The 11,571-nt window shown below is 44.4% G+C and overlaps 1 protein-coding gene across 2 annotated transcripts in view; it reads right to left on the bottom strand.

The window, feature by feature from the left end:
- The window catches only part of LOC114643040 (uncharacterized), a 304,597-nt gene that overhangs the window by 200,648 nt on the left and 92,378 nt on the right, over positions 1–11,571 (bottom strand). For both annotated transcript variants that reach the window (XM_051928134.1, XM_051928133.1), the window contains exons 4-5: positions 8,515–8,573; positions 1,950–2,220 (exon numbers count right to left, since the gene is read on the bottom strand). In XM_051928134.1, the coding sequence (XP_051784094.1) occupies positions 1,950–2,220; positions 8,515–8,573 (330 nt within the window). The remainder of the gene's footprint in view (positions 1–1,949; positions 2,221–8,514; positions 8,574–11,571) is intronic.

Genomic DNA, 11,571 nt, shown 5'->3' with positions numbered 1-11,571 from the left:
AAACACAAACACTGGCTTCATCAGTTTTAACGTGAAAAGATGCCAACGGAAGAAGAGAAGACGCGGACCGCTAGGGTGGAGAAGAGAAGAGACACTCAGGAAGGAGCAAGCGCATCAACCTCTGAGCAAACAAATGATAAACGTACAGAGAAAGAGGATGAAGACTGGGAATCTCAAGTCAAGTGGATTCACTGCATGTTATCATGCAGTGCGCCATTACTGGTAATTAATATTTAAAGAACCAATAAGTCTTTCAAAAGCAAATACAGAATTTTTAGATTACAGTGGGTATAGAAAAGAATCCCCCCCTTCGAAATATTCCTATTTCTTTTGCTTTACAGCCTTAAATGAAAACACACAAACCAATATTTTCCATCCATTCATTTTCTAACCCGCTGAATCCGAACACAGGGTCACGGGGGTCTGCTGGAGCCAATCCCAGCCAACACAGGGCACAAGGCAGGAAACAATCCTGGGCAGGGTGCCAACCCACCGCAGCAAACCAATATTTTTTCCAGCTTTACTTACTCAATGCAATCTATAACATCCAAGTGAAAGATATCACAGCTACAGTTCAGAAGAATTTTACAAAATCAAAAACAACACCTGCTGAGATGAATAAAGGATCACCCCCCTCGTAAACTCAATCAGGTGTCAGTGCCCACCATTTCCATTGCGGTTACTTGCTTCCTTCCACTGTGATCAGCTGTAATCCGTGTGATTAGTGAAGCTGTTCCTGGAGCGTTCATTCCCTTGCTTGGTAGTGCGACTGACAGCAAACAACTGACTGTGGGTGGCAAGCGACTTTCAAAAGATCTCAGGGATAGAGTTGTGGACAGACATAAGGCAGGAGATGGAGACAAACAAATCTCAAAGGCTTCATCAATCCCAAGGAGCACAGTAAAGTCCATAATACAGAAGTGGCGAGTGTCTGGTACTCCTAGGACCCTCCTTAGATGCGGCCGCCCCTCCAAACTTGATGGAAGAGCAAGGAAGAAACTGGTAAGAGAGGCTACCAAGAGGCCAATGGCCACTTTACAGGAGTTACAGGATTTGATGGCAAAGAGTGGTCATTAATGGTGTGCATGTGACAACAATTTCACAAGCGCTCCACAATTGTGGCTTGTTCAGGAGGGTCGCACTTCTCAAGAAAGGCCACATTAAGATTCGTTTGAGCTTTGCCAGAATGCACCTTGAAGATTCTGATGCCAAGTGGAAAAAGGTCTTATGGTCAGATGAGACCAAAATCAAACTGTTTGGCCTCAACACCAAATGGTACACCAATGCAGCACACCATCCACAACACACCATACCTACAGTAAAGCACGGAGGGGGCAGCATCCTGTCGTGGGGGTGTTTCTCTGCCGCAGGGCCTTGTTAGGGTAGACAGAAAAACTGATGGGGCAAAATCCCGTCAAATTCTTGAGGAACGCCTGCTACCTTCTGCCAGAAAGTTGAAGATGAGCAGAATGTTCACCTTTCAACACGACAACGACCCGAAGCACACAGCAAAATGAACTACACAGTGGCTGAGGGGGGGGTTATTTTCTATACCCACTGTATATAAATTTAGTGAACTAACCATTTCCCTTAATAAAAGGAAAATAAATAAAAAATATTCAAATATTTATTTGAGTTATAATTGGTTTTTTTTCCATATAATTATAGAACTAGGGTGCTGTACCGTGTTAGCCATTATGAATGTAGTGAGAAGTCAAGCAAAATGACACCTTTTATTGGCAAACTAACTAAAAAAGGATTACAATATGGAAGCTTTTGAGGCAACTCAGGGCCTACTTCAGGCAAAATTTAAAAAGGGGCCAGAGTTGTCTCAAATGCTTGCATATTGTAATCTTTGTAGTTAGTTTGCCAATAAAAGGTGTCATTTTGCTTGACTTCTCACTAAAATATAATTATAGATTAATTTAATGAAAAGTTATTAACTTTACCTTTCTTAATATTCTCTGCAGGCTGTTCTCCTGGAGTATCTGGTCTTTTCATGGGCTTTACCTCGTTTTTAAAACTGTTGAAATCTAAAAAGCTAAGATTTTCCGCTAATTTGTGGAATTCCGCCAAAGACGGGACACTCCTAGAGGTAGCAGACCTAACTAAAGGACATTGTTTATGCTTCTTTGGTCCAGATGCACTTCGAGAATTTCCGAGAGCTCTGTAACTGGGCAGCTCTTTGTTCTCAGGATTACTTCTAGGTATTGATATTCCCTGTAAAACACAATTTAATAAAAATGATTAAAAACCAGCAGAACTGACATATCTCATCTAGGATTCACAAGCTATCAAACTCCAGCAGCCAAACCACATGCACTTCAGAGAAGGTCATCCACCTGGAGCTACAGTGGGGGAAATAAGAATTTGATCCCCTGCTGAATGTGTAAGTTTGCTCAAATGAACACAAATGAACAACGTCTAATTTTTTATGGTAGTTTCATTTCAAAGGAGAGACAGAATAAATAAATTAAATTCTTTGCATTTCTATAGCGCTTTTCTCACTACTCAAAGTGCTCAGCAATTGCAGGTTAAAGGTCTTGCTCAAGGGCCCAACAGAGCAGAGTCCCTATTGGTATTTACGGGATTCGAACTGGCAGCCTTCCGATTGCCAGTACAGATCCCTAGCCTCAGAGCCACCACTCTACCAGTCCAAATATCAACCAAAAATCCAGAAAAAACATTTTACATAAAAGTTAATATATATATATATATATATATATATATATATATATATATATATAGTACTGTGCAAAAGTTTTAGGCAGGTGTGAAAAAATGCTGTAAACAGTGTTAATCATTTATTTTCATCAATCAACAAAATGCAGTGAATGAACAAAAGAGAAATCGAAATCAAATCAATATTTGGTGTGACCGCCCTTTGCCTTCAAAACAGCATCAGTTCTTCTAGGTACACTTGCACACAGTTTTTGAAGGAACTCGGCTGGTAGGTTGTTCCAAACATCTTGGAGAACTAACCCCAGATCTTCTGTGGATGTCGGCTTCCTCACATCCTTCTGTCTCTTCATGTAATCCCAGACACACTCGATGATGTTGAGATCAGGGCTCTGTGGGGGCCATATCATCACTTCCAGGACTTCTTGTTCTTCTTTACGCTGAAGATGGTTCTTAATGACTTTGGCTGTATGTTTGGGGTCGTTGTCCTGCTGCAGAATAAATTTGGGGCCAATCATACGCCTCCCTGATGGTATTACATGATGGATAAGTATCTGCCTGTATTTGTCAGCATTGAGAACACCATTAATCCTGACCAAATCTCCAACTCCATTTGCAGAAATGCAGCCCCAAACGTTCAAGGAACCTCCACCATGCTTCACTGTTGCCTGCAGACACTCATTATTGTACCGCTCTCCAGCCCTTCGATGAACAAACTGCCGTCTGCTACAGCCAAATATTTCAAATTTTGACCCATCAGTCCAGAGCACCTGCTGCCATTTTTCTGCACCCCAGTTCCTATGTTTTCATGCATACTTGAGTCACTTGGCCTTGTTTCCACGTCGGAGGTATGGCTTTTTGGCTGCAACTCTTCCATGAAGACCACTTCTGGCCAGACTTCACCGGACAGTAGATGGGTGTACCTGGGTCCCACTGGTTTCTGCCAGTTCTGAGCTGATGGCACTGCTGGACATCTTCCGATTTCGAAAGGTAATAAGCTTGATGTGTCTTTCATCTGCTGCACTAAGTTTCCTTGGCCGACCACTGCATCTACGATCCTCAACGTTGCCCGTTTCTTTGTGCTTCTTCAAAAGAGCTTGAACAGCACATCTTGAAACCCCAGTCAGTTTTGACATCTTTGTCTGGGAGAGACCTTGCTGATGCAGTAGAACTACCTTGTGTCTTGTTGCTGTGCTCAATCTTGCCATGACATGAAACTGTCACCTTGGTAGCAGAGTTTGGCTGTTCCTCACCCAGTTTTAAGCTGTTTCTGTTTCAGTTAATGACTGTGTTTCAACCTACGTGTGACATTGATGATCATTAGCACCTGTCTGGTAGAATTGGTTGATCAGACACCTGACTAGAATCCTACAAAATCCCTGACTTTGTGCAAGTGGACCTATAAGAATTGATGCTGGTTTGAAGGCAAAAGGTAGGAACACCAAATATTGATTTGATTTAGATTTTTCTTTTGTTCGCTCACTTTGCATTTTGTAAATTGATAACAATAAACAATCATTATTTATATTTCTGAAAGCATTCTTTGTTTACAGCATTTTTTCACACCTGCCTAAAACGTTTGCACAGTACTGTATATAAAAATACTTTTTAAAAACTACGCTTATATTAAGTTAAAAAGTGTTCTAAAAAGTAAAAAATAAGTTTCTCATACATCACTCGTAAAATATAAGCGTGGGCACTTTTGCTAAGATTTTAAGAAGTGTTTTTTGAATATTGATTGATGAAAAGCGCCCACGCTTATATTTTACGAGTGATGTATGAGAAACTTATTTTTTACTTTTTAGTACACTTTTTAACTTAATATAAGCGCGGTTTTTAAACTCCTCAGCCTCCCTGGAAAAGTCTATTCAGGGGTTCTGGAGAGGAGAGTCCGTCGGGAAGTCGAGCCTCGGATTCAGGAGGAACAGTGTGGTTTTCGTCCTGATCGCAGAACAGTGAACCAGCTCTGCACCCTTAGCAGGGTCCTGGAGGGTGCATGGGAGTTTGCCCAACCAGTCTACATGTGTTTTGTGGACTTGGAAAAGGCATTCGACCGTGTCCCTCGGGGAATCCTGTGGGGGGTACTCCGAGAGTATTGGGTACCGGACCCCCTGATAAGGGCTGTTCGGTCCTGTACGATCGTTGCCAGAGCCTGGTCCGCATTGCAGGCAGTAAGTCGAACCCGTTTCCAGTGAGAGTTGGACTCCGCCAGGGCTGCCCTTTGTCACCGATTCTGTTCATAACTTTTATGGACAGAATTTCTAGGCGCAGCCAGGGTGTTGAGGGGTTCCGGTTTGGTGGGCTCAGGATTGGGTCACTGCTTTTTGCAGATGATGTTGTCCTGTTTGCTTCATCAGGCCGTGATCTTCAGCTCTCTCTGGGTCGGTTCGCAGCCGAGTGTGAAGTGGCTGGGATGAGAATCAGCACCTCCAAATCCGAGACCATGGTCCTCAGCCGGAAAAGGGTGGAGTGCCCTCTCAGGGTTGGGAGCGAGATCCTGCCCCAAGTGGAGGAGTTCAAGTATCTCGGGGTCTTGTTCACGAGTGAGGGAAAAATGGAGCGTGAGATCGACAGGCGGATCGGTGCGGCATCCGCAGTAATGCGGGCTCTGCATCGGTCTGTCGTGGTGAAAAAGGAGCTGAGCCGTAAGGCAAAGCTCTCAATTTACCAGTTGATCTATGTTTCTACCCTCACCTATGGTCATGAGCTATGGGTAGTGACCGAAAGAATGAGATCGCGAATACAAGCGGCTGAAATGAGTTTCCTCCACAGGGTGTCTGGGCTTTCCCTTAAAGATAGGGTGAGAAGCTCAGTCATCCAGGAGGGGCTCAGAGTAGAGCCGCTGCTCCTCTGCATCGAGAGGAGTCAGATGAGGTGGCTCGGGTATCTGATCAGGATGCCTCCTGGACGCCTCCCTGGTGAGGTGTTCCGGGCATGTCCAACTGGGAGGAGGCGCCGGGGAAGACCCAGGACACGCTGGAGGGACTATGTCTCTCGACTGGCCTGGGAACACCTTGGGATTCTCCCGGAAGAGCTAGAAGAAGTGGCCGGGGAGAGGGAAGTCTGGGCATCTCTGCTCAAGCTGCTGCCCCCGCGACCTGACCTCGGATAAGCGGGAGACAATGGATGGATGGATGGATGGATGTCTTTAGGCTGACTATTCAATTTTCCAGTTGTCTTTGGCTCTCTAGTCCCGTGCTTGGCTCGGCAATTCTAAATGCTGATGCTGTGCCCCTGTATACCATACTTGGTCTGCCTGTATGAAAGAGTCCATAACAGTGGGCACAGAGAACAGTGACATTAAACTTAATAACAAAACATATTATAACAGTGCTGCCGGAACTCGGTGATCAAACACCTGGAGCACTTCCAGGTGACTTATAAAAGGAGCCAAGCGACCACCACTCAGTGGCCAGAGATCGGGTGGACGAGGACAAGGTTGCTAAGGAGGAGGAGTGGTGGTGCCAAGGAGAAGAAAGTGTTTGTGCTTGTGCTGTACTGGTGGTGACTAGTGCTTGGGACTGTGTTATGGCTGGGGGGAGTACGGGGAAGACGTGCCCTCCAGTTGAAGATAAATAAAAGTTCTGGTATTTCACACGTGCCTCCTGTGTCAAGTCTGTGCCGGGTCGGGCGCAATATAATGCCTTTCTGACAACTGTATTAAGGATTTGTTCTGTTTTGTGTATTGTATTGTATTTACCCCTTTTTTCTTTTTGACACCCACTGCACACCCAACCTACCTGGACAGGGGTCTCTCTTTGAACTGCCTTTCCCAAGGTTTCTTCCATTTTTTCCCTACAAGGTTTTTTGTTGGGAGTTTTTCCTTGTCTTCTTCAAGAGTCAAGGTTGGGGGGCCGTCAAGTGGCAGGGCCTGTTAAAGCCCATTGCGGCACTTCCTGTGTGATTTTGGGCTCTACAAAAATAAATTGTAATGTATTATATTGTTGGTGAGGCCAGCAGGGGTGGTCTGTGTGTGAACCCCAGTGGCGTGAGGGGAACACTGCGCTGTCAAAATTGGTGCCATCCTTCAAGTGAGACGTAAAACCGAGGCCCTTGGGTAAGAATTGAAAAGAGCAGGGTGTTTCCTGATGTCCTGTCTAATTGCCCACTATGGCCTAGTCATTCTGGCCCCCTAATCATCTCCTGTCTTTAACTGGCCGACTATCTCTCATCCCATAACAGCTAGTATGTGGTGGGTGTACCAGTGAAAGAATGGCTGCTGTGACATCGTCCAGGTTGATAGTGGACATTGGAGGTGGTGGTTGAAGTGGCTCCCCACTCTCTATGTAAAGCACTTTGAGTCGGTTAGAAAAGTGCTATAAAAATGTAAATAATTATTTAACTTAATATGAATAAGGCAGTGGAAGCAGTCATATTTTCTCCTATTTAATTACAGTTCAGTTGTAGACAATATATTTCAGAATGTCAAACTCCATAAAGTCTAGGAACAGTTTCTTGAAGCTTTGAGACAGCAGAAGTGTCCATCATGCCACCAGGCAAAACTGAAATGTGAACTTTCAGAATCTAATGTCACGCACGCGCGCTTGGGGAGCTGCAGAACGACTCAGGAAGTAGCGGAAACCCAAAAGCCATAAGGGGTTGGCGGGCAACTAACCATTCTCTCCTTATTCTTCCCAGAAAGAAGGAAACGCCGACACCCTGAGCAAGCTCCCGTTCCTCCACTTCCTCATCCTCCTACCCGCTGATGACATCACGTTCCCAGGATGCACCGCAACTCGTTACCCACACTCCCCCTGTTTATTCCGGCCTGTCCTATAAATGCTTCCCCATCTCACCAGACTGGTGTTCAGTAATACTCTGTTAGAGAATACTCTGGACTGTTGTAATATTTTTGCAAGACTGTACAGTATACAGGGCCGGAAAACCCCAAACATTTCTGTGCTGCATTTCTCTTTATTTTACAGTGGCGAGAGTCGGGAGGAAGAAGACGAAGCGTGTTGGAGAGGAGTAGAGGCGGACCAGAGAGAGAGAAAGGCATTGTTGTTGTGGCCAGGACTTGAAGGGGTGATTGGTGCTTTGGCACTGGGTTTGTGCACTTTACTATTGTGATAGTTGCCCGGACACCACCAGTCAGAGACTACATCTTTATAAAACACACACGTTTATTTTCCATTAATAAACACAATTCCACCATAACACACAATGCACTCAGCAATAATCACCACAATTTCAGTCCTTTGCTGCCTCTACTCCTCCAGGGAGCTTCGTCCTTCTCCCACTCCCGACTCTGGCTCTCTGACTGAAAGGATGCGGCCCCTTTTATTCCCACCCGGATGTGCTCCAGGTGACTGATGATGTCCATCCGGCAGCACTTCCTGGTGTGGCGGAAGTGCTGCCCTTTCAACCAGAAGCACTCCGCGCGTCCCTGGCCGATCCCTCCGCCATCTTGCCAAGTGTGGCGGAAGTAATCACATCCGGGTCTCCTGAGGCTTAAAGCGCCCCCTGGCGGTGGCCACGGTTCCCAATGGGTCAAATCCTCTTTGTCCCTTTCCCGTGGTCCTCTTTTTATCCAGGGCGGCGGCCCCCTTGTGCCCCGGAAGCTATTAATGTCTCTTTCCGGTCCCTCCAGGCATCCCGGCCAGGTAATGACCGCAGTCATCTGTGACACTATATATATAATGTATAATAAACGTGTGGTGGACTTTAATACGGTGTCCGTCTGTCTGTGTCCGGGCAGCTTATCACACTAAATTCATTTTGATAAAACACAATTATGACTAGGATTTTCATTTACTATAATTATCAAAAGTTTTCATTTATTATTGCATCTTGTCTTTAAAATATTCAAAAAAAAATGAATGAAAGCATAATTACCTTCCTGTAGAAGTCTTCTTTTCTAACAAAGGTATTTTTAATGGGAATTGACTTTCTGGCTGTAAGAAATTAAGTATGTGCATATTCATTATTTTATTTCACATTATGCTTAGTTAATTAAGTTTTCTTTACCACCTATGTAACAGGAAATTTTTATCACAAAATCAAAAAATATAGCCCAAGTGAAATGTTAGCCTTAATTTTCTCTTCCTTTAACACAATGAATGTTTTATTTTTTTCTAATACAGGACATTACAGTTACACAGCAAGGAAGACCCTTTTTGGCAGATCAGGTAGGAGCGAAATGGCTGGGTATTGTCTATGTCATGAACTTGAGACCTCGGGACTGACTGAGTTGGATGACTGCCCTGAAAATTATGAAGACATCTGTCATAAATGCCCAAGAAGGACTGGAGTTTACTGCCAGTGAGGAACTTGACTTGCTAGTGAAATGGTTATGGACTTCTTATCTGAGCCAATGAGAAGGATTAGCGCAGGTAAGGTCAGTTGTTGGTCTGCTGCGGGTCTTAAAATGGTTTTGTAATGCCTGAAGAGTCCAATAGCTCATCTGAAATGATAGAAAAGGCACTTGGAGAAGCTGGAGAATATTCCAAATTTTAGTAGTAGAAACTTATTGAAGAATCAGAATCTGAATATCTTTATTGTCATTGTAACAAATACAACGAAATTAGGTGTCAAAAATATAAATAAATATAATTACAAAAGGATAAGAAGAAATAGGCTGAGAGAACTGGACAACCTGAAGTTCACAAAGCATGAATGAAGTTTGCCTTGGTTCATGTACCTAGACACTGCAAGAGGTATTCACTTTATAGTGAAAAATCTGGCACTTGGTCTTCAAGAAAATTGGATAAACAAAGGTTCTCAATATAAAAGGTATTTTAAAGTTTCTTTTTTTCCTCCTTGTTTCATTTTTACTAACTTAATTTCCAAAGAAACCCATATTAGAAACAAGCCAAGCTTCAACTGTGCTCTTCAGGCTCTATGCAGAATAAGAAACAAACCCACCTAAAAAGTTACATCTCTGAACACAGGACAGACGTCTCATCATCTCCTTCCAGTATGGTAGACAAGCTCAACAGCAAGTCAGAGGCTGATGTGCAGTGATCTAATCTTTGTAAGTTCTCAGCAAGTTCATACATCTTAATTTATAACTAATTTCAATTTCAAAAACTAACAAACTGCAAATTAGCACATTAAAATCTCTATATATAATTCACTAAGTCCATGGAAAGCAAGACGCACGCAAGACAGCCACGCCCGCCAACCAACAATTCACTAAACAGCCGACCATGGCGCGAGAGCGAAAGCATTCACCAAAAATGTGTTCATTAATCAAGAACGAAATGTCGGAGGTTTCGAAGAAGATCACATACCGTCGTAGTTCTGACCATACACGATGCCGACTGGCAATCCGGCGGTGTTATTCCCATGACCCGCCGGGCAGCCAACTGGGTAACCAAAGTCTTTCGGTTCTGGGGGGAGTAAGGTTGCAAAGCTGAAACTGAAAGGAATTGACAGAAGGGCACCACCAGGTGTGGAGCCTGTGGCTTAATTGGACTCAACACGGGAAACCTCACCCGGCCAGAACGTGGCTCACAGGTGCATGCGACTGAGGCGGTGTGTGGAAAATGAACAGTCAACGTGACTCGCAAGTGCATGTGGACTGTACACAGACGAAAGCAATTCAGGTGAGGAGTTGGGGGCGGACACATGAGCAGGCAGTGCATACTGAACGATGACTAAGAGATGACTTAGAATGGCAGGGGCGGAATGGGCGTCAGACGATCGAACTTGCCTATCTAGAGGATGTAAATGTCCTAACACGGGTTCCGTAATGAACCTGCGGAAGGATCGTTACCGGTTGTGCCAACCCGTCGTTGGACGGTTAAGACCCGAAACCTCTCGGGCCCGCTTCCCTGCCCTCTCTCCAGAGTTCCATCTTTGCATTCACTTACAGTCGTATCCTCAAACCCACCCCATTTGGACAACTGTGTCTTTCAGGAAGTGTTAGCCCATCAATACATAATTATGCGGCACCGCGGGTTGGCTAGTAATTTATAATTATGTAAAGTGATGCAGATGTTTTATTTTGAAAGCAAAGCCCCCCTGGTGCCCAGGACATGTTGTCACTCCTGGTTCTAGCATTCCTTCTCTTTTAAAAAATGGTGAAGCATCTTTGCCAGCTGTGGGGTTACCTGAGCATGGCATCCACCACCTGACTTGTCCAGTGACGGCTATGTATCTTTCTGAGTCAGTGTATCCCTGTATATGCATATGCTCAGTTCTGGTGCTTTAATATAATACCACCAGAGGTCATATACATTTGTACCACTTTCCCACCCCATCCTTTTTAGGCATGAGATGATATACTTAATTGACATATAATTAATGTTGTGGTATAAGCTTCGCAATACACTGCTCCCACATAACAGTGCATTCTTGAAACAACAAGATATATATATATATATATACATACAGTGATCCCTCGCTATATCGCGCTTCGCCTTTCGCGGCTTCACTCCATCACGGATTTTATATGTAAGCACATTTAAATATATATCGTGGATTTTTCGCTGCTTCGCGGGTTTCTGCGGACAATGGGTCTTTTAATTTCTGGTACATGCTTCCTCAGTTGGTTTGCCCAGTTGATTTCATACAAGGGACGCTATTGGCAGATGGCTGAGAAGCTACCCAGCTTACTTTCTCTCTCTCTCTCTCTCTCTCTCTCTCTCTCTCTCTCTTTCTCTCTTGCGCTGACGTAGAGGGGTGTGAGCAGGGGGGCTGTTCGCACACCTAGAAGATAGGGACGTTGCTACCTTCTGTGTGCAGCTGCTTCCTGAAGGACATGCTGCACGGTGCTTCGCATACTTAAAAGCTCAAAGGGCACGTATTGATTTTTGACTTTGTTTTTCTCTATCTCTCTCTGCTCCTGACAGAGGGGGTGTGAGCTGCCGCCTTCAACAGCTTTGTGCCGCGGTGCTTCGCATACTTAAAAGCAAACAGCCCTATTGATTTGTTTGCTTTCCTCTGTCT

This window comes from Erpetoichthys calabaricus, chromosome 5, assembly GCF_900747795.2.
Source record: "Erpetoichthys calabaricus chromosome 5, fErpCal1.3, whole genome shotgun sequence".
Lineage (NCBI taxonomy): Eukaryota > Metazoa > Chordata > Cladistia > Polypteriformes > Polypteridae > Erpetoichthys > Erpetoichthys calabaricus.
This window is presented reverse-complemented; position numbering and strand designations above follow the sequence as displayed.